Source organism: Vitis vinifera, chromosome 18 (assembly GCF_030704535.1).
Source record: "Vitis vinifera cultivar Pinot Noir 40024 chromosome 18, ASM3070453v1".
Lineage (NCBI taxonomy): Eukaryota > Viridiplantae > Streptophyta > Magnoliopsida > Vitales > Vitaceae > Vitis > Vitis vinifera.
Window position 1 is genome coordinate 32,360,175 of NC_081822.1, and position 21,868 is coordinate 32,382,042.

General features: G+C 33.7%; 2 protein-coding genes and 1 long non-coding RNA gene across 11 annotated transcripts; 1 reads left to right on the forward strand and 2 right to left on the reverse strand.

The window, feature by feature from the left end:
* Nucleotides 1–343: 343 nt before the first annotated feature.
* Nucleotides 344–5,254, reverse strand: LOC104882740 (uncharacterized). Its single transcript, XR_009465148.1, has 6 exons — nt 5,009–5,254; nt 4,472–4,601; nt 4,086–4,182; nt 3,698–3,994; nt 3,314–3,593; nt 344–2,335 (listed from the first exon to the last, which is right to left on the reverse strand). It is a non-coding gene; the product is annotated as an uncharacterized LOC104882740 (long non-coding RNA).
* Nucleotides 5,255–5,417: 163 nt separating this feature from the next.
* On the forward strand, nt 5,418–11,271 carry LOC100249938 (pentatricopeptide repeat-containing protein At4g14050, mitochondrial). Of its 7 annotated transcripts, none has more exons than XM_002278611.5 (6): nt 5,441–5,859; nt 6,038–6,171; nt 7,439–9,679; nt 10,004–10,144; nt 10,283–10,670; nt 10,779–11,271. In XM_002278611.5, exon 3 carries the CDS (start codon nt 7,546–7,548, stop codon nt 9,376–9,378), a length of 1,833 nt encoding a protein of 610 aa, XP_002278647.1. In that variant the 5' UTR covers nt 5,441–5,859; nt 6,038–6,171; nt 7,439–7,545; the 3' UTR covers nt 9,379–9,679; nt 10,004–10,144; nt 10,283–10,670; nt 10,779–11,271. The 7 variants fall into 7 exon arrangements, with proteins under 7 accessions (XP_059590408.1, XP_002278647.1, XP_019072332.1 ...); XM_019216784.2 differs by lacking the exon at nt 5,441–5,859 and having other exon boundaries at nt 5,917–6,171; nt 10,283–10,405; nt 10,505–10,670; XM_059734425.1 differs by having other exon boundaries at nt 5,418–6,171.
* A 1,447-nt stretch (nt 11,272–12,718) lies between these two features.
* Nucleotides 12,719–20,379, reverse strand: LOC100260177 (uncharacterized). 3 transcript variants are annotated; one of them, XM_002278579.5, is made up of 9 exons: nt 20,182–20,379; nt 18,720–18,820; nt 18,269–18,336; nt 17,372–17,444; nt 15,951–16,063; nt 15,734–15,838; nt 14,845–14,944; nt 13,101–13,278; nt 12,719–12,922 (listed from the first exon to the last, which is right to left on the reverse strand). In XM_002278579.5, coding segments are annotated over exons 1-8 (738 nt in total). In that variant the 5' UTR covers nt 20,183–20,379; the 3' UTR covers nt 12,719–12,922; nt 13,101. The 3 variants fall into 3 exon arrangements, with proteins under 3 accessions (XP_002278615.1, XP_010665325.1, XP_019071770.1); XM_010667023.3 differs by having other exon boundaries at nt 18,720–18,812; nt 20,182–20,295; XM_019216225.2 differs by lacking the exon at nt 20,182–20,379 and having other exon boundaries at nt 18,670–18,778.
* Nucleotides 20,380–21,868: the final 1,489 nt, after the last annotated feature.

Below are 21,868 nucleotides of genomic sequence, written 5' to 3' on the forward strand. Positions count from 1 at the left end.
ATCGTATACATCGATAAAAAATATGAATTTTATAAATATATATTTATTATTTAATTACATTAAATATTGTTCGAAAATAATATTATGATATTTGATTAAAATATATTTAATTTTAAAATTATAATCCATTTAATTTAAAATGTTTTAAATAATATAAAATAAATGATGATATATGTATAATTTTTTGTAATATTTATATTTAATTAATATATAATATAAAAAACTTTTAAGAAAAATTATAACGATAGTTTTTATATTTTTAGTAATTAATTAAATGAAATCTAAAGATAAAATAATTAGAATTAATTTGTTTATTAAAATATTCTTTTAATATTTTGTTTTATGATAGTTATACTATAAATTTATCTGGTGCTCATATTTTAACAAATGGCAAGTTATACTAGTGGTCGACCAGGGCTGTTTGGTTTTGGTTTGGGCTCAAGTTCGAGCCCTAGCGCCTGCACAGCAATTTGATATTTTGGAGGGTTTGACCGTTTGACCGCACGTTGACCAAGCCACTGCGCGCTAATTGAACCGAAATATCGGTAAAAACATCGATAAATCAGTAAAAATCCAATATTTCAACGATTTTTCAGTGAAAATCGTCAATTTTTTCCGATTATTACTTCCCATTTTTTGTATCACTCCTCGCTGAAACACGAAATTTTGATGAAATTTCCTCGATTTTTTCTGAAATTTTCAACCATGGTGAAAACCAGGTTGGGCCCGAGGATCAAGTTACTTATTAGGAAAGTACGGCGAACAACCATAGCACCCCTCTAAGCCCTAAAAGCTAAGTCTCTACTAAGTAAGTTGAAGTAATTATGACAATTAATGGGTAAATCAATGGAAACCAAGGATCAAAGTATATGTTAAAACATGCACTCTCAATAAGCAATAATCATAAAAAGTGAAGAACGTACCTTTATAGTTTGTTTAGCGCTTCCATAAAACAAGAAGATTAGTTCACAGGCAACAATGTCATAACATATACTAAAATCCTCATCACTAAAAGATTGATTTATATCTTCTAATTGGGTTATTATTTTTGCCTCAAACAAAATCCTAAAATCAAATTCAAGAAGTTTACAACACCATGGAATAATTAGAAAAATTTTAAAGAGTTTCTAAATGGTCATATTCAAATTTACAAGTTCAAGGGTATAATGAACTATCAACAATGTTAGTTATTAACCATATTTTGGAAAACTCTGTATGTAGGGATCCATCAAATCCCATTTTAATTTCCACGAATTCATCCATATAAACTCCATTGATTGGAGTTATGAATTTAATTTGTGTTTATTCAAAACCATAACTCATTGTTAAAACTTTTGAAAGTTGCATACCGAATAAAATATGTAGCATTGTCTTTTAGAAAGTAAACTTTTCATTACCTAATTGATCTAAGATTAATTTAAATATAGAACTTTGAGAACTCATTTTGTTTTAGGAGAATCGAAAATCATTAAAACACATGGGAATCGAGAACCACTAGAAAGCACCTAAAGACAAGTGTGTGTGCCTATGTGTGTCTGTGTCTTTGTGTGCCAGAATTAGGCGATCCGATGTATGAATTATTACTTATTGTACGAACTAAACCTGCAGCCATTTAAGTGGTTTATTGTGTCCTATTTTGATTCCAAATCCCAAAATCGAAAGACTTCTAAATAAAGGTTTAAATAAAACCAATATAAGATCAACAATTTAAATGTTATATGTATATCAAATCATAGAGAAAAAGAGTTCTAAACATAAGCTAATTATAATCTAACACATGGAACAAATTTACAGCTGTATAGATGATTAATTATGCCTGAATTAAACGCTAAAATAAATGCCTAAAGAGCCCTAAGTGAGTATCCAATTAAATCATACAATTTCCTATTTAAGTAACATGCATGTATGTGAATTATGAAATGTGGATTCCCAAGAATTAACTAAACAAAAATACATAAAATCCTCATAAATCAAAATAAAAATGATGATTTCAAAGCCAATTATCATAGGATTATCAAACGGCTTTTTAGGTAAAAACTTAGGTTAAATCAAATCAAAATTCCATTCTAAACCATGAAACAACAAAGATCATTCACACATTGACCTAAACAATGGATTCTAGCAACACTCATGTGTGGCCTGGTTTGTCCACACCCAATCCTAATCTAGAATAATTAAAACCAAAGAGAGTTAATAAAAGAAAGGGAGCAAAACCAAGATTAAAATTCAGCAAACTTATCTCAATCTTCTTGAAAAGTCTTCATGATTGAGAACTAAAGCCTTTTCTTCCCTCCAATGCTTTCCACGTGATCTCCTCATGACCTCATAAAGAATCCTTGCATCCATTAAAAAGGTGATCACATGTGAAAGAAAAAAAGACAAAACTAAAGTTAATGCACCCGCAATACAAAATTAAAAAGGACTATTTAAAAATAAATAAATAAACAAATAAATAAAATAATTTTATGTCAGCCAAAAATTAAAGTTCAAAATAACTAAGATCAAAATATTAGTTACATGCAATCAAACATCAAAAATGTCGATTTCATGCAAATCAAGATCAAATCCTAGAACCATGCAATAGAAAAAAAAAAAAAAAACCTAAACGTAAATGCATTAGAAATCAAATAAAACTTAAACAAAATTCCTAAACTAAAAAAAAAAAAAGGGTAACTAAGCAAGCACGCTAGAGATCCTTAAAAAGTCCCCCAAGGTATCTCCAACAAAAATACAAAAGTAGTGACTGAAAGAGTCACAGTAGGCCACCAAAAAGAGCTTTAAAATAGCTCAGAAAATTATCATAAGATCATAAACAAGGAACAAAAGATGAATGAGGGCAAAGTTGGGCATCATGTACCAAAATGACAAAATGAAGGGTCTACACCAACTAATACAGAGCTACTTATGTTGTGTTTATTAATAAATATAATCACCAATAAATAAAGTATTTCTCTTTGTTTGCAGTATCTCTTTTTGGTCCAAAATTCAAGCATCATTTTACACAGAAAAAAGATTAATGTTTGTGCAAATGGCAAAGTGAGAACTACACAACTATAGTGCATTCTATCATCCAATTTACATGTAAGCTCTCAATAGAAAATAAAGTCTGTTAAAAAAATTTTCCATAAGCATGACACTACTTAATCTTGCTTATGATCATGGTTCTCTCTCATTTTTTTCTAATGGTAAAATAAACCATTCCGTTATCCCACTATTATCAGAATTAGAATATATGTATAAGTTGCATGTTTGACAGAATACCATACTTGAAATGGTACAGCTATAGTAAAGAATTCAGTTCAGAGGACCTTACTTCTTAGGAGGCTGGTTCGATTTTTCTACCAAAAGGTCCCTTATCTTCTTATTGTAAACCTCCAACATGCTAACAAACAATTCATAATTTATTATGTTGCTTCTCTCCCTTGAAATTCGGAACAACTCCTCCAGAGTCCTGTAGTTGACTCCCCTATTTTCTGGAGTTCCTTCCATTGTAAAGGTCTTTCCAGTTCCAGTTTGTCCATAGGCAAATATACAGACATTGTACCCATCCAGCACGGAAGTCACAATTGGTGAAGTTTGTGCAAAAACAGCCTCTGCATATTTAACAAACCTGGAATTAAAAACTTGTAAACAATGAAAGACCAATTAACTAATTAATCCAGAGTAACAAAATCAAGTATCAGTTTGTTCAGGTTACCTTGGTCACTCCCAGGCCTGAACACATGGTCGAACTTAAATTGCTTCTTTGAAGAATCAAAGCAAATGATTTGAAGCTCATTTTCTCGAGATGACTCAAAATCAACTATAGAAGTAGATCCATTAGCCATTTCAGCTTGATTTAAGGGTCTACATCTGCAGAAGACCCTGATGTTGCCTTTGAGTTAAATAACTTCATTGTACAGCCGCTTCTGTTCCGAGCACTCTTCAAGGTACTTCTTCTTCAGAAGCTAACTCTCTTCCAAATGTTTCTTCTACAAATTTTCATACTCAATACCTAAAATCAAATAAAGCAAATCACAAACCAATCAAAGCCCCCCTAGAAGAAGGATATAGAATATTAGTAGTAGCTAGTGAAGAAGACATACCGAGAAACAGAAGAGCATCGTAAACTTCAGGCCTGGGAGAGGAATCTGCATTAATGCTCTTCACTTCATTACATAAAATTGTGTGCCCCTTCACAGTCTGTGACATGAAGATTCAAAGTCGATGACAAATTAATGAAGATGAACTTTCTTATGACACAAAATGTCCAGGCTCTGATTGGTTGCTAAGAAAAAGCAGGAAAAGAGAAGTAAAATTCTGAATCTTCAATTTTGCATTACTCTGCTTACTTAAAATATGTTGTTCATATTTTTTTGACAAACCTAAATTATGTAAAATATAAGATTCAAAATTTTCTCTTAGGTCACCCTAATCTGAGCTTTCTCAGCATCTAAAGATTATGGTTAGGCTATAATTACCAAAACCGTACCTGAGTCTCGGTGCTCAACTCATCAATTTTCTGAGAAACTGGAAGTCTGGTTATGATCCAAAGAAATTTCTTGGATTTCCATGGAAACATCATTCTCATCCATCTTGCCCCGATTCAGTTCAACTTTTTCCTGGAGCAACATCCAAAACCCTTGATCAACACACACATCACAGAACCCCAAAAACAACAGACTAGAATTTCAAATTCCAATCACTTTCAGAGTTAAGACCCAAGAAAACAAAAGCCACCACTCAACTGCACCTAACACAACCACCTGACTGACTAAAATGGACCTTTTCTCAATTTCTTGAACCCAACAAAATAAGTTCCTCGGATTTCTCCTCCACATTCTCGGCATCCAAACAGTGCTCAAAACAACCAAATGAAAGAACAAACTACTCAAGAATAAGACTGCAGACACCCAAAAATCTTCTCGAAATTAAAAATCCAAGAAGACCAAAACAATTACCGTTTCTAGGGTTTATGCTTCTTAAATCAAAGAAAGAAAAACAAAAACAAAAACATAAAAGCAGAAACCTTATTCAGAAATTGAACAAAGCCCTGTGATCTGAGAGCAATGCGATTGGAAAAGCGACGACGTTTTGCAGATCGAACAGTTAGAAGAAGAGAGAAAGGGTGGAATTGATGAAAAGGAAAAGGAGAGAAGACAGAGGATTCCTCAACGGTCACATAGGGTTTGTATAAGTTTGAATTTAATGAATGTGGGCTGTTGGACCGGGAGAGATTGCGCCGACGGCTATAAACTATGGCGCCTTTTTTGGAAATTTTTTCTTTCGAAACGGTAATTTCCAATTGTTTCTAAATGGGGTATGCCACGTGACCTCATTGGTTGCCACGTCGCCTAGATGGGGTGCCACGTCACCTAATGTCTGGAAAAATGTAGGTAAATGAACTGATATAAATTTAATATAAGATTCATTTTCTCAGGAACCAAACAGTGGAGGGAAAAGGGAAGAATCTGAGAGAAGTGGTGAGAGATGCCTGAGAGACTCTTGCTTGCATCTGAGACTAGTTCTGAGATAGCCTCTGGTACTCCGAGGGCTTAGACTGGCTTAGACTCTCCCCAGATACGACCTTTGTTCCACATGCAACTGTGTACTGAAGCTCTTATATAATTGAGCCATGCATTCATCCACCTGAATTTCACCCAACAAAAACAAAAAAAAACACAGACCCAGAAGTTAGGGAGAGAGAGATGTGAATGCAAATCTCTGTTTGGTTGCTGAGAAAATTAAGGCAAGAAAACCCCAGAGAAGGCAGTGCACTGGACGAGAGTTGCTCAAACCCCATTAATGAGATCTCTGAGGAGAATGGGGTTGAGACGGGCATCAATTTTCTTATGCTTTCGATATACTGAATGGTTAAAGGTAGTATATTTGATCGAAAAAGTGTTAATTATTTTTAAATAACGGTTTGAAGTTTCAATTTCATAAACTTGAATTTTTAATTTATGGTTTTTTTTTTATTTAAAAAAATATTATTATTTATTAACCTTGAGAAACCTAAAACCTTCATAGCTTGGATTGAAATTGAAATGGCTTTCAGCCCACTTACCGTCCAATGGTTCAATATTTGGGCTGGCTCAACCCCAACCCATTATCCAGCCCATTATCATATTTCCAAGCGTTTCCATCATTTCTTCTCCGAAGGCTGCGTCTTGCGATGATCTCCACTTGAAGGTACTGGGGCGCCTGGGTTAGATACAATAGTTTGGATGCTGAGAAAATGAAAGAAAATTTTGAGTTGTCAATTTTTTACCATCTAGGGCTGGAGAGTGCTGAATATGAACTCTATGGCTTGGTTGATCTGAACACTTTGCTTTTTTTTTTTTTTCTTTTTTACTTTTTGGATTTTGGGATTTTTGGCACCGAGGAAAGTGAGAGAGATGGCAGAGGAATCAAAATGCGTTTTTTTTTTTGTGTGTGTGGGTTTTCTTTGTTTTCTCGGTAACCAAACAGAGTGCTCGGGCTTTATAACTTGGGAATGCTATTGCTGGCAGTTTTTAATTCTAGGGTTTCCCTTTGAACAGCCGTGGAACTAATGCAATTTTTGGGTTTTGTAGTTCAGACTGAAGTTTTTTCTGGATTGACTGCTCTTGCTATTTAGGATGTTTTCTTGTATAAAAATATATTAAGTTTAGACGCAGAGAAACATGATAAAAGGAATTAAAATGTTAAAACGTAAAATTTTCAGTACCAAGGAAAAATTCTAAAGTGCAAAATAAGTGAAATTGCTATTAAGTTGATAAGTCTACTCTTCTCTCTTTCCTGATTGGCTAGGGTTTTTTTATGTATTTTAACTACAATGTTGTCGCTCAATATGATTAGATCTTGGAAAAACTAAAGTGAGGTGAAGTGAAGTGCTTCTTTGATCAGCAATGACTCTACTGAATTCTTTTCAGATCTAGGTTTTTATTATGTTTCTGTTTGTGAAAAGTTTCAAGAAATAGATGTGAAAATAATTTTATTGGGCAAAATGGGATGTTGTGCCCAATTAGGGAAAACTTGTAAAGATAAAAACTTTGACTTGATATATATGGGTTTTTTGGTGCTTGGCTGCTGAGAAAATTTGGAGACAAATAACAAGGGATGTAGTTGTACTATTGGAACAACTTAGTGCACTGAACTCATGGAAATTATGTCCATGAAGATTAGAACTTTGGCATGATTTGTTTTGTTTGATATTCTCACCAACCAATCTAATGCTCTTTTTCCTGTTTGGTTGCGAAGAGAAACAATCTCATTTGTTTGTAGCAGTAGACAAATGTTAGAAATAAATTCTATTTTAGTTATACATGTCAATTTGGCCTAGGGAATCAAATGAGATAATGCCACAAAATCATGTTTAGTTTGCTGCACCTTCATTTTGATTCAAAGTTACATAATACTAGGCTAATAGCAATTGGTTTGCACATGGTTCTTGACTACTTTTTCATTCGATGCACAGGATTTTTGTAGCTGCTGAGCCAAATCTGTGAGTTAGACAGAATCTCGAGTCCCTCGTCTCTTGGAAAAGATATACAAAGTTTCTCTCTGAGTCAGCAAGGGTGATGAATGTGCTACTCTCACCTTGTCTACCAACTGCAGGCCTGTGCCAGACATCAATCCCCACCTATTGGCAAGAAACTCCATTGCCATATCATCAAAACTGGCATAGATCAATGCAAGTCCCTTTCCAACAATCTCATAAACATGTATGGCAAATGTGGCCTCATTCAAGATGCCCTTAACTTGTTCAACCAGCTGCCCCATAGAGACCCAATTTCATGGGCCTCAATTCTTACAGCCAACAACCAAGCTAACCTCCCCCACTTGACACTTTCCATGTTTCCTGCCATGTTCAAACAAGACGGTTTGCAGCCTGATCATTATGTCTTTGCTTGCCTTGTTAAGGCCTGTGCGATCTTGGGTGCAATGAAGCAAGGAAAGCAAGTGCATGCAACCTTTATTGTGTCACCAGTTTCTGATGATGATGTTGTAAAATCATCCCTTGTTGATATGTATGCAAAATGCGGCTTGCCTGATATTGGTCGTGTGGTTTTTGATTCAATTTCTTCAAAGAATTCAATTTCTTGGACTGCTATGATTTCAGGATATGCTCAAAGTGGCCGAAAATTGGATGCTATTCAGCTATTCCAGAAAATGCCAGTGAAGAATTTACTTTCTTGGACAGCATTGATATCTGGGCTGGTACAAAGTGGGAACTGGGTTGATTCGTTTTATTTATTTATGGAAATGCGAAGCAAAGGGATTGATATAGTAGACCCATTTATTCTTTCAAGCATCATTGGAGCTTCTGCTAATTTAGCAGTACTGGGACTTGGGAAGCAGATTCATTGCCTAGTTATACTTCTTGGTTATGAATCTAGCTTGTTTGTTAGTAATGCACTTGTGGATATGTATGCTAAATGTAGTGATGTTTTAGCTGCCAAAAAGATTTTTGGTCGAATGGTTCAAAGAGATATAGTTTCTTGGACTTCAATAATAGTTGGGACCGCTCAACATGGGCTAGCTGAGGAAGCATTGTCCTTGTATAATCGGATGCTTTCAACTGGACTAAAGCCTAATGAAGTGACATTTGTTGGATTAATTTATGCCTGTAGCCATGTAGGATTAGTTAGCAAAGGTCGATACTTTTTCAACTCCATGATTAAAGATTATGGAATCAATCCTTCCCTTCAGCATTACACATGCTTATTGGATCTTCTTAGTCGCTCAGGGCATCTTGAAGAGGCTGAGAATCTCATTAAGGCAATGCCATTCAAGCCTGATGAAGCTACCTGGGCTGCTTTGCTAAGTGCTTGTAATCACCACAGGAATACCCTTATAGGAATTAGGGTTGCTGATCATCTACTAAGCTTAAAACCTGAAGATCCTTCAACCTACATACTGCTATCTAATATTTATGCCAGTGCTGCTATGTGGGAAAGTGTATCAAAGGTGAGAAGATTGATGGCAGCTATGGAAGTTAAAAAAGAACCTGGTTATAGTTGCATTGTCTTGGGAAAGGAGAGTCAAGTGTTCTTGGCTGGGGAGACCTCTCATCCTGCGAAGGAGGAAATTTTTGGTTTGCTCGAAGAATTGGATGCAGAGATGAAGAAAAGAGGTTATATTCCTGATACAAGTTCTGTTTTACATGACTTGGAGCAGCAAGAGAAGGAAAGGCAGCTTTTTTGGCATAGTGAGAGGTTAGCTGTGGCTTATGGGCTGCTCAAGGGTATTCCTGGGATGGTTCTACATATAGTGAAAAATCTTCGGGTTTGTGGAGATTGTCATACTGTTTTAAAGTTCATTAGCATTATTGTGAAAAGGGAAATTGTTGTCCGAGATGCCAACAGATACCATCATTTTAAGGATGGGAAATGTTCATGTAACAACTTTTGGTGATTACATGTGATTCTGGTTACATATATATCAACCTTATACTGACAGTAGATTCAAATTGACAAAGCTTCATAACTAGTCTTTACCTATATTATGGCTTTTAGATAATTATGTCGCATTTCAGATTTAGCATTTGAACATTTCACACTTGATGTATCCATCCATTCATTCGACTTTTTGAGGAACAAGAGAGAAACCAGAAAATAATGATAGGGAAAGTGCAAGGACAAGATGGAATTTGTGTTAAGACATCCATCCCTCTCCTCACACCATACAAGATGGGCAAGTTTCATCTCTCTTATAGGTATGTTTCTCCACTTCCTTTCTTCATTTTCTTGAATTTTCCTTCATATTATCTGTTTCTTGTTGCATGTTAGAATTTTTGGGTTTTTAGCTTTGGTTATGAAATAACGAAAAAGCAGAAAAGACAAGAAAGGAAAGGCAAGGATTTTAGAGTAGTTTCTGGAATAGAATATGGAATTTGTATTTGGCTAAGTTGAATAGAAATTTTTGTAAACCAGATTATGAGAAATGAAAATTTTTAGATTCTTTTGTTAATGAGTTTACTATTTCCATTGGCTTGAAGTGCTTGCTAATACAACTAACTTTGCTTCCACTGCATTTTCAGGGTTGTACTGGTGCCATTAACTAGACAGGGATCTTGGAACAATGTTCCTTGGCCCAATACCATCTTATATCACTCTCAGAGAAACTCTAAAGGGAGTTGTCTCATAACTGAAGCAACTGGAGCTTCCTACACTGCTCGAGGGTAATTACAGTACAGCATTAGTGCTTTCTCAACTTCTTTTTGTTTCCCAATCTAAAATGAAGAATATATGTCAAGTATATATACTTTCATTTGTATCGACAGTTATAAGATTTATCTGTGTTTTTCCCATACATGTAGATATCCGCGTGTACATGAACAAAAGAGCGAGTTGAAGCCTGAAAGCCCATTATGGATGCTGTTCAGGCTAAGGGCATTATCTTTATTTTTCAGATTTGGCATGTGAGAAGAGTTGCAAATGGAGTTATGTTCTTTACACACTACACTAATTTTGAAGGTGATGTGTGGTCTATTTTCTGTTTGGTTCTAGCTCATCCAATTCTATCCATCCTATTATTACAGATTTCCAGCAAAATGAGCCAGCTCCTATGTCTTCTATACACAAGGCATTGACCCCACGAATCTGAAGTAATGGCCTTGATGTTGCCCAGTTCTCGCCTCCAAGGCAGCTAACAACACAAAATCCCTCTAGTTGTCAATGGTTTTAAACTTGCTGCTGGGATCGTTTGTAAGTAAATTTTCTTTCATGGATCTTCATACTTTTCCATAAACCAAGTACCACTTAATTTGCCAGTCAGTTTCTTCAATTCACTGATATTGTTTACCCAATATGCAGAGGCAGGAGACTCCATGTTGAATCCTTTAAAACAGCTGGATCAGCCAAGAATAATAAAAGCTGGAGAAGCATTTGAATGTCTCCATAGCCTTGTGCCCATGAGGAAGGGCTTTCCGTGGCAGATATTCATAGCTGCTGGGGGTTATGTTAAAGAAGTCGGAAAAATGCAGTGGCTGAGGACCATGAAGATCTTCTGGCATTTGGATGTTAGAGATTTGCGCTCAGTGCTCCTCTCAACAAGCACAACAGAGACACATTCTATATATGCAAACCTGTCATCTGTTAGTAGATTTCCAGAGGTGGAATTGGAAAATGAATTGTTTTGTTCATTGTTATAAGAACCCTAAATCCATTGTTAGAACCCCTTTTTCCCGTCCTATGGTTTTCATGGTATTACATGAGTGTTAAAAAGAAATATAGTGTGAAAAACAAACCTTATCCAACTTAAATGATTAAAATAGCTATACTAAATTTATGCTTGGCTCTGGTTTCATCATCAGGTTGATTGGAAATTTGGCATTCATATGTTAATATGTAACTTGTGTACAAAATTTGTAGTTTTAATGTTGTGGCAGATTGAGGAGGTGAATGAAGAAGGGAAGCAAGAAATGACCCTGCCCACTATTTTGATGCTGTGTTGATAAAAGAGATCCAAGCTGAGCCCTAACTCCATGTCCATACTGAAAAATAGAGGGATTTTTTTTTTAATTGCCTGTCATACGAAGAGGAATATGAAATACATTCAAAATTATAAAATTTATATATTTAAAATTATTTTTTAAAAAAAAGAAATGATAATATTAAAAAATATGTTACAATTTTGTTATTTTTTATTTAACCAAATAACGATAAGATTTTGATTTCATATCAACTCTTCAAGCTTTGTTTTCAACCCAATTTTTCCTTGTCAATAAATGTTACTAGAAATGAGTTGAATAGAATGGATTAAATTTAATGGTATCTACATCATGATTATCAATAATATAACAAGGGTTTCATTCTAGAAATGAATCTATACATATCAAACAATGTAATTAATCAAGTCATACCATATATGTACTTCTATCTTATGATTTGATATCAACTTTAATTTCATTGTTTTTCAATGTCATCTCATTCTTTTGTACTTTGGTTTCATTATTTGTACCTTTATATTTACGATCTAGTTATAATTTGGTACTTAAAATTTTTCTATAACAAGATACTATTAACATATACTCTAAAAAATTTTAAATGGGAAAAATAAGTCAATCCTCTTAAATTTTAACATGCTAAAATTAGAATTTGAACATGGGACAAGTTTTGAAAAAAACACCTTAATAACATGACTTATTTAATATCTATGCATAATTTAAAGTTGATATTGCTTAAAAAAAATTAAAGACAAAATTAAAACACTAGTAAATTCATGAAAACTTTCTAGGAACCAGACAACCTTAACGATTCACTAGTTCATAATTCGATTTGATGTATTCTTTTGGGTCAAGTCTACACCTTTTCTCTTTTTGGCCCTCTCACCAACCAAAATTGAAAATTATGCAAAAATTGGCTACAACTAACAAACCTTTCAAAAGGAGTGACATCTATTGAGGAATAACAACAAAATCAATCCCCACCATATTCTATGAGCCCAAACCATGTGATTGAATAAATCCTCCTCGAGGTCACAGGCTATTTCTCTCTCCCCCTTCTTGGGACTCTGATTCGTGTTTTTCAATAGAGAAATCTCTTATCAATAATAGAACAACCATCCATTTTGCATCATATCTAATTACAAGGGATTGTTTTTTTAGGGCAGAGAACTAATATGATTTGATCATTAGCAAACTGAATGCAATCTTTTTTCTGTGGATGAAGATCCTGATAGAGCAGCTTCTACTTTTAGTCACCCTTGGACTAGACTAGAATCATTCTCAATGAGTCCATTAAAAGTGATCCCATTTTGTTTTAATCGGGCTAAAAAAGGATATTCATTGCTTTCACATTAGTGATTAATGACAGAGAAGATTAAAAGCAAATCCATCAGTAACCAATCTCTTCAAGTACATTTCCCTTGCACAGGGCAGCAGAAGGCACATGGCCGTGATTAAAGGAATTTTCATCTTCCATAAGCAGAAAAACAATGTTGAGTTTATCCCCCTTCCCTGCAGACGAAGTAGGGAGACATGCAAAATAGGTTGGTTTCTCCATTTTCTCTTCGACCAAACAAGTTTTGTTAAAAAGAGATGAAAACAACACCTTTGGGATATCATTATATTTTCTCATGGTAAAACTTACAAAAATTCAAGATTAAACAAATGGGTTTCTTCTTTGAAGGCATACCTTAAGTGACGCGAATTAGAAGCACAACCATAATGAAGATACACATCATGACAAAGATCAGAATCCATGTGAAGCACGTGGTCTTAAAACCATTCGAGTTTATCTCCATAGCCCGTGTATTGACACGGCCAGTGCTTGCCAAGCTATGCTCAACTGCTTTCTCTGTAGAATCAAGTATCTGCACTCAAAGCATTGATTAAGCTATAAGACTAACTGGTCATTAGACAATACGAAAAGATAAGAAAGCATATTCTACTCGTGCAGAACATGCTGGTAGTGACAGCTGATGAAAAGGAAAGACAATGAATGAGATAGTGGTAAGTACCGGTGGTTTTATAGGTAGCATTTGTGGTAGTGCTATGTGGAGTTGGTTTCATGACAAGGTGGTGTAGAGGCAATGGCTATGAAATTTTAGTGTGGTGTTTGTTTTTTTACTTAATTCTAAATAAATCCTTAATGCTTAATAGTGTTAAATATTAGATTGTTTGTTTTTGTAATATTTTATTTCTATTAAGTATTAAAAAGTAAAAAAAATCAATATGTTATTTTTTCTATTTAAAAAAAGCTACATATTTTGGCTTTTTCTATTTAGTAAAAAGTTTATAATAAGTCATGAAAAAGTAGAAAAACAAACAACCTAAATTCTAAAGCTAAATTGCTTTTAGTAAAAAGCTAAAAAAACAAACACCACCTATATATTTTGGCTTTTTCTATTCAGTAAAAAGTTTATAATAAGTGATGAAAAAATAGAAAAACAAACAACCTAAATTTTAAAAACAAATTATTTTCAGCAAAACGCCAAAAAAACAAACACCCTCTTAGTGTTTTAAGTAAAATAGATTACCATGCTCATCAATTGTTCATCTCGTAATAATGCAAACCTTGAACATAATGCGTTTTTATCTTCCTAGCGAGAAAAGGTGATTGCTCTGGCCATTGGTAGAGATGAATCAGGCTTTCATAGGTAAGTTATTTGGAAGTTTGGCTTGAAAATATGGGCTCTATGTCAAGTTTGTGGGGCGGAAATTTGGAGAAAATGATTGAGGATGGATGATAAAATGGAAATGACTATTATGACATCAATGGGCTACCCCTTGGCATTGGACATTCTAAACTATTAGTTTTCCATTGTATGTGCCATGGAACACAGAAAGATCATTTGACAGGTTGAGTTTCATGTCTTGACAACTACGATTTATGTTTCTGACACCACCCGGCTCCCTGGATATGCTTCTTTACAAAATATTCAAATCTCACGAAAGTTAGTTTAAATAAAATATATCTTCTTCAAGAAAGCAAGGATTTTAGAATATAATCAAATCAACCCAAGAGGTAGTAAACAGTAAACGATAGCAGGTTTTAGGAGAGGAATAAAGCTCATATAAACTACAATTTAAATTTTTTTAAATAAAACAGTAAAAACAATGCAATTAACTAATTACAAAATATTTTTGAAAAATCAAACAAAATGAAAATGAAACCAGAATCATTGGATCTGTCATTTTCTTTGACTATTCAGCTTTATTGCAAGCAGGATTGTTAAAGAACAAAGAATGGACTACCAAACTGTACGGTTCCACCTAAAAAACAAGAAATGAAAAATGAAAAAACATTTCAGGTTTACTCAAAAAGCTTTGTTTTCATTTTGACCAAATAACATACATTTGACACTATGCTTCATATGCATCAACATATTCGACACCAATGTCTGAAGTAATGCAAGATTGCAAATAAAACAACTTACCTTTTCAGAGTTCTCTATGGACTGGCTCATCAAGAGACTACCTTGCTTGAGTTGCTTTGCCAATCCGACCATTTCATCTGTCAGGTCTTCTTGAAGCTTCCTGTCAGAGAAGAAAAGTACCAATTTGCAGGCACACAACTTGGAGGAACAAATAAAACTAATATTCAAATTTCCCAAAGTTTTAGCTCTGAAGTCCGTCCCCAAATCTCAAGTCAAGTAATTGCAGAAAAGGTTTGAATACGGTTATCAAATAAGGATTCACATACCAATTGTACCAATAACTTAGTACCCTGGGCCCATTTCTGAGCAGAATCAAGGGTAACCCAGAAAAGTGGTCAAAACCGATAGTCCAAGTTGTTAAACAACCCAAACTGCACAACTCACTTCATGATTTTTATTTTTTTCACAAAAAAGAGAAATAAAGGAAGCAGATAAACACCAACTTTATTCTTTCTTTGAGTAACAGGCACATTATCACTCTCCTAAATAACCACATTTCAGTAACATAGTTGATTTCCTTGTTATTTCACTATTCTTGATTCACTAAAAATAATTGTGCTTGATTTACATTCAAATGTCAGTCATTCACTTCTCAAAGTTTGGCTTTATGTTTCTTCAACATAACTTTCAAGGAATTGATTTACTATGCACATGAGCTTGAGCTCAGTTACAATCAGGAGTTATTCTCAATAGAGGGAGGGAGTTCATCTTTCAGAGGTATTTCTAAAATCAACATAGGTGATTTATACACACTATAGTATGCAAACATAGACAATTCAGATCCTAGGGGATTTTAAAGTCAGCATTCTTGCACTCTTGCCATCGGTTTAGTTCCATGCAGCAGTTACATAAGTATTAAGAACAAATGCTCTTCAATGTTAAAAGGTACCTGTGCTTTTCAATATGTGCCTGTGCTGCAACATCCAATTTGACTGGCCCCAATGTATCTGCCTTTACAGTATCATGAGTTCTATCTTCAACATTTGAAGCAGGCCTGTTTGGTGAACCAAATGATTCAAAAAAATAAAACAAGATAAGGGAAACAACAAAGAAAAAGAATAGCTGGTTATTGTCCTGCTAAGCCAAACAATCATAATTTCACTTACACAAATCTCCTTCGCAATCCTGGGGAATGGGGGATGGAATCCTCTCCTTCTTTAGAATGGCCTTCCTGGCCATAAGTACCAGAAAGAGGCTCTTGGGATACTTGCACATCAGACTGCAAAATTTCCAAGAAAGAGAATTGGTTAGAAATACAACCACCATATGAAGTTTGTATGCTTTGTTTAGGAAGAACATCTTAAAACTTCATTTTTAAACAACAAAAAGCTCCTCCTCACTAAGATTCATGCATTTAAATTGATGGAAAATTCACATTTTTAAGCATGGGATTGAGTAGGCTCTTAACAACCCGATACATTCTCCAATGTCTCTTCCCCAAATGGTGAATTAACCAAAGTGTAATAGCTGATGTAAAAAACTATTGAATTATAACAACAGTCTGGAAATGATCAATGGTAAAGAAGACCACTGAGAAGAGAAGAACAAAATATGACCACAGTAAAGGCTGCCTGAAGCAAAGAAAAGCAGCAATGAAGGCCACTAAAAATCAACAATAATGAAGACCATAAGGAAAAAAATTAGAAGAAAACATAGAGACCTTAAACAGACTTTCATAACATATGGAAAAGAATGGTTTTTTATTCATGCATTTCTGACCAAATGACATAGTATGTATAGTTTACAATCCTACAAATTAGGGATCTAAATTACACAAAATCAGGCAATAGACTAATTCTACGTTAGAGTGCATTGTATCCATTATGGGCCCAAATCTTATAAGCTTAAGCTTTTAGGAAAATTGATAATTTAATATGGTATCAAAGCCTCGTTTGGCGGGAAGTCATTTGTTCAAGTCTTGCCGTATATTTATTTCCCTAATTTATTGTGGAAGTCCAAATAGGTTAATTGTGGTTGTTTGCCTACAGATCTGTATCTATGGAGCCACACATGAGGGAAGGTGTTAAAAATCATGATATACATTGCGAACCTAAATCCAACAAAAAGCTTTTAAGAAAATAGTTGTCTAACATTGTCTTAAAGCCTGGTTTAAACATTGTATTAGAGCGAGAGGTCATGCATTTAAACATCATCGCATGTTTATTTCCCCACTTTATTTCAAAGGAGGTTGTTTGTTGTTTGTTTATCTTGTGGGCCTATGTGTGCCTATCTCTCCATATGCGAATATGGGGCTGCACATGAGGGAAGGTGTTGGAATGCATACATTATGGGTCCAAATTCTTGTAGGATTTGAGCAAAAAATATATATCATGCACTCTAACATCCTAAAAATCCCCTACCCTTAGGAAAATAAAACAAGTATACAACAATACAATCTCACAAATTAGGGAATTAATTCCCTTGTATTTTCAATCAGATTGTCAACAAACTATAATTCAAAACAAACAAACATAACTTATTTAGCATGTAAAGTGCCAAATTTTAAAAAGAAAATCAAAATACAAACCGATGGAGCAATTATTTTGGACGCCATGGCTTCAATCTCCTCCGCATACTCATTCACCTTCTGTTTTGAAACCCTACATAAACATTCCAAAAAGAAGAAATAAATTATGGTTCAATTGAGAAACTTGTCTCACAGTACCAAAACATATTAGCAGGATTAATATAACATGAAAAGGCATAGTCATAGCCCCAAAAACCTAGCTCAAGTGGTAAGGGCTAGGTTGAGGAAGAGGAGGTTCCACGTTTGATGCATGTACCCAAAGAAAAAAAAAAGACAGAAGGTGTAATAATCATCGAAAGGAAATAGAATGACCTACGTTATTCTTAAACGGAAAACACATCCCACAATAAAGAAACACATTAGCAGGAAGTGTAGAAATGAGCCATAATAAAATTTTAAATCACAAGTTAAAGCTGGTTTGTGAGCTCCTTAAAAGGTCATTAAAAAGTGTCTTGGAAAAGCAGTTAATGCATATAGAGCAATATATATCAAATGATCATTGTTGATCCATATCATCAAATACTCAATATGTCCTAAAGTTACACAATAGAGTTTATTATACAACTAGACTAAACCAAAAATAACAAAACATCATTGTCCTCTGTGCTCGTGCAAAGATGTAAGATGCAACCAAAGCTACCTCTGCACAAATATCCATAATTCTCCACCCCAATAAACACCTTAGAAGAATGGTCACACTGACAACAAGCACCTTGGTAAGCCCTTTCCAAAGAACATGCACATATAAATGTATGTGTGTATGTGTCCATGCCGAGCACAGATAAACACAAACTAGAAGCAGGAGTATGTTGGCATTCGTTGACTTCTCAAAATAACAAAAAGTAGAAGGAAAAGGGCAAAAAAGAAAGGAAAAGGAAAAAGGGTAAGGAGAAAAACCTTGGTAAGCCTTCTAGAGTTCTCTCTTCACTTAGTTGTTCTAATTGTTCTCGTAAAGTAGCAACATACTGCAAAGTTCCAATAATTATCAATTAGAAATGGTAAATGAATATATCTAAACATCAAAAAGAAACCAAACACCTCCTGAACCAGTCCTACTTAAATACAATCAAACATGACATGCAACCAAACAAGCATTGCTAATAAACAAAGGATAATGAATTTATCAATTAAACTATTCAGTTCAAACTTTAAATTAATTTGATGGATGGAAAAAGTAAATTAACCTCCAAACACAAAGGTGTAGAACACTTTTCAAGAGAAAAAGAGAATAAAGCAACTAAAATATTCAGATCACATTCCACACTCTAAAAGAAAAAAAAATGCACATAAATCATTACCAAATGAATAGTTTGATTTGAGAGATCTCTGGACATGCGAAGAAACATACATGTATAAGCTTTGCCTGATTTTGTTGTTGGGGTGCAGCTGCAAGCAACCTCCTCAAGTTTACTTCTGTTCTACTGATACCCATTACAGGATCCTGTACCACTAAACAGACAAATCTCACACAATCCAACCAATACAACAAAACCGTAATAATCCCCTACTGCATTACATCATACATGCACCATTCTAGTTCTTCAGGGCAAGGCCAAGGTTTGGAACCAATCAACAGCAGAACCCATTGCTCATTTGGACCCAAGTATATAAAGGTTTTTATTGACTATACTTTAACAAACAAGCTCTGATAGCATCTAAGAGGAACAGTTTGAAGAATTGTTGAACAGAACCAAGGGATTCTTCCATTAGTTGTTTACAAAAGACCCAAAGAATGGAATTAGAGCAGGATCTAATTGTTCAAATCCACAAATATAACTTAAACAATTGAGTTCACAATGCTTGGGGAGCAATTACAGATCATGCAAAGTCTGTAAATCAAAATAACACTACCAATTTGCCATGTTCTAACACTCTAATTCACTAACGCAGAGGTCACAACGACATCCATTTTACCAAAAGAGCCAAGAGAACATTAAACAAATAATTGAACATTATCCAAAGCCAATCCAAATGCTCAATCTGAGTATATTGAAGTTATAATTGGATTGCGATGTTGTATAATTAACACAATACTAGATTGCATAATGCACTCCACATCAGAGAAATTCATAGCAAAAAGAAGAATTTCTGGAAAAAGAAAAAACAAAGTCAATTATAAACCTTGTGTTTTCTACCCAACTAATCAACTAACCCATTCTAACTGCTACTCACTTATGACTCTTCTAGTGTATGCCCTGATTGGAGAACACTTGAATGGAAGAACTTTCTAAATTTTAATTTTCATTTATTTATAATTTTATAATTATCACTTATAGAAACTCGTTATTATAATTGAGTTTCATGAGAAGACACCTTTTTGCATTTCCTAAGAAGATTGTTAACTACTAGAAGAATAGAAAGATTGGCATACTTTCCTTATATGTCATAATTCTTTGATTGTTAGGAAAAAAAAAATTTGATCCTGCGCTCACCAAACCGCAATTTCAGTGAAAATCAGGGGGGAAAAACTTAAAAGCAAGCCCATGTGAAACGAAAATCTGAAATTTTGATAAAAAAAAATGAAAAAAAGAAGAGCAAAATCGAAATGAACTGAGCGCTCATTGTCCTTTCAGAATAGAAGTTAAAACTTCTAACAAGAAAATAATTTCGCTGAAACAAAATTAATTTCCGAGAAACCTATCGATCGCTGTTGTTCCAAACCATTACACAACATGTTGACATAAATCTCCAAGGATCCAGAAAAAAAAAAAAAAAAGTTGATTAAAAAAACATGAATTCCTAAAACCTATGTTTGTTTTTAATTTACAGAAAAAAGGAAAAGAAGAAAAAAAACCAATCGAGAATTTTACTTGAAGATCTCCGTGGGCGTTGCCCTGTTGGGTCTCTCCAGTGACTTCTGTTCGGCCTCCCTTGAAACCCAAGGCTTCTAAAGGTGCGCTTGTGTATACTTTTCTTCGATGCCTTCAGCTATACAAATTCGAGAGATAGACGAGTCTGTTTACAAATGTTTTCAAAAAACAGTTCAACTTTCTCATTAAAGCGTTTTGTAATTTCACAGTAATCTCGTTTAGCGAGAATTAGAGGAGAAATTTTTATTTCATTGTTATTATTATTATTATTATTATTTTAATGGTAGGAAGATTATTACATATTGATTTAATCTTTTGGATTAAACCAATGTTTGCATGATTAAAAACCTTTGGCCACTGGGCTTAAGTTTATTGTATAAAGGACTTGTGAGTTTGTCTTTGATATACATTCTTGCATAATTTAAAAGCCCTAAGAAATACTAGAGTTGCTAGGTCTAATGACTTTAAGTTCTAAGAGTTCCTTGATCTGAGTCTGGAATTCTTCTTTGTCCTGTGGACTATAGTCTCCTTTGGCAATTTTGATCTGAATTTCTGGATTGATAATTTCTAGTTCAGCTAGATAATTATTTATTTCCCAAAATTTTAAAGGATTTTCCCCTAAAATTTGAGCTTGCTCTATGATTCTGATAAGTTCTTCTAAGTTCTGTCTTTTTTGGAAAGCAAAAACAGGTGTGAAAATTGGGGCAGATCACTTTAAGGTTCAGGCAATCTTTCCATACCAATTCGAGTGTTCAGAAGAAATATCCCAAAACAAATCACTTATTGTTGAATCAATATCTGAATCTTACGAGTTAAATGAGTTGGAGCGAGTTCACGAGAGTCGAAGAAAGACTATTAGAAGGTACAGTTTAAGGTGGTGTTTGTTTTTTTGGCTTTTTACTGAAAGCAATTTAGTTTTAGAATTTACGTTGTTTGTTTTTGTACTTTTTCATGATTTATTATAAACTTTTTATTAAATAGAAAAAGTCAAAATATGTAGCTTTTTCTAAATAGAAAAAATAATATATTTATTTTTTTTACTTTTTAATACTTAATAGAAACAAAATACTACAAAAACAAACAACCTAATATTTAACACTATTAAGCATTAAGGTTCTATTTAGAATTAAGTAAAAAAATAAACACCACCTAAGTGTTGAATTGTAGTGTGCAATGTGGTGGTGTTTGTGTAGAAATTATATGTTTAATATAGTTTAGAAAATATTTTTAAAATTTTGAAAAATCACTTATAGTATTTTTTGTGAAAATACTTAAAATATAATTCTCTTAAAAATATTTTCTTAGAAAATACTTTCACTAAAAATACTTCACTATGAAACACACTCTAACTTTATTTTTTTTAATTTTTTAAAATAAAAAAAATTAAAAGGGTAAGTATAAAAAAATTAACAATAAAAGGATAATTATTTACTAGTTTTTTTTAAAAAAAAAAAAATCACTTAAAAACTGATTTTCTAATATGCATTAACATTGATTTTTTTTTCCTATGCTTTTGCGTTGGCCTTATAATTTTCTCCCCATTTTTGTCCTAAAGTCCTTGGGAATATCATGAATTTTTTTGTACCTCCTTTAGCATGAAATCCCTCTCAAAACTATAATTTTTTCAATTAAATGACAAAAACATGATTATTTATTTATTTTTTTTTTGTTAAACATAGTATACGTC

Bases quoted from the DNA above. Each gene is read 5' to 3' on its own strand.
- LOC100260177 (XM_002278579.5), bottom strand. The intron at 18,337-18,719 runs GTATGTTTCTTC...GGAACTTTGCAG, and splicing joins ATCAGGCAAAGCTTATACAT to TATGTTGCTACTTTACGAGA. The intron at 16,064-17,371 runs GTTTGTATTTTG...GAAATTTTGCAG, and splicing joins CCAAAATAATTGCTCCATCG to TCTGATGTGCAAGTATCCCA.
- LOC100249938 (XM_059734425.1), top strand. From the start codon at position 7,546: ATGTGCTACTCTCACCTTGTCTACCAACTGCAGGCCTGTGCCAGACAT.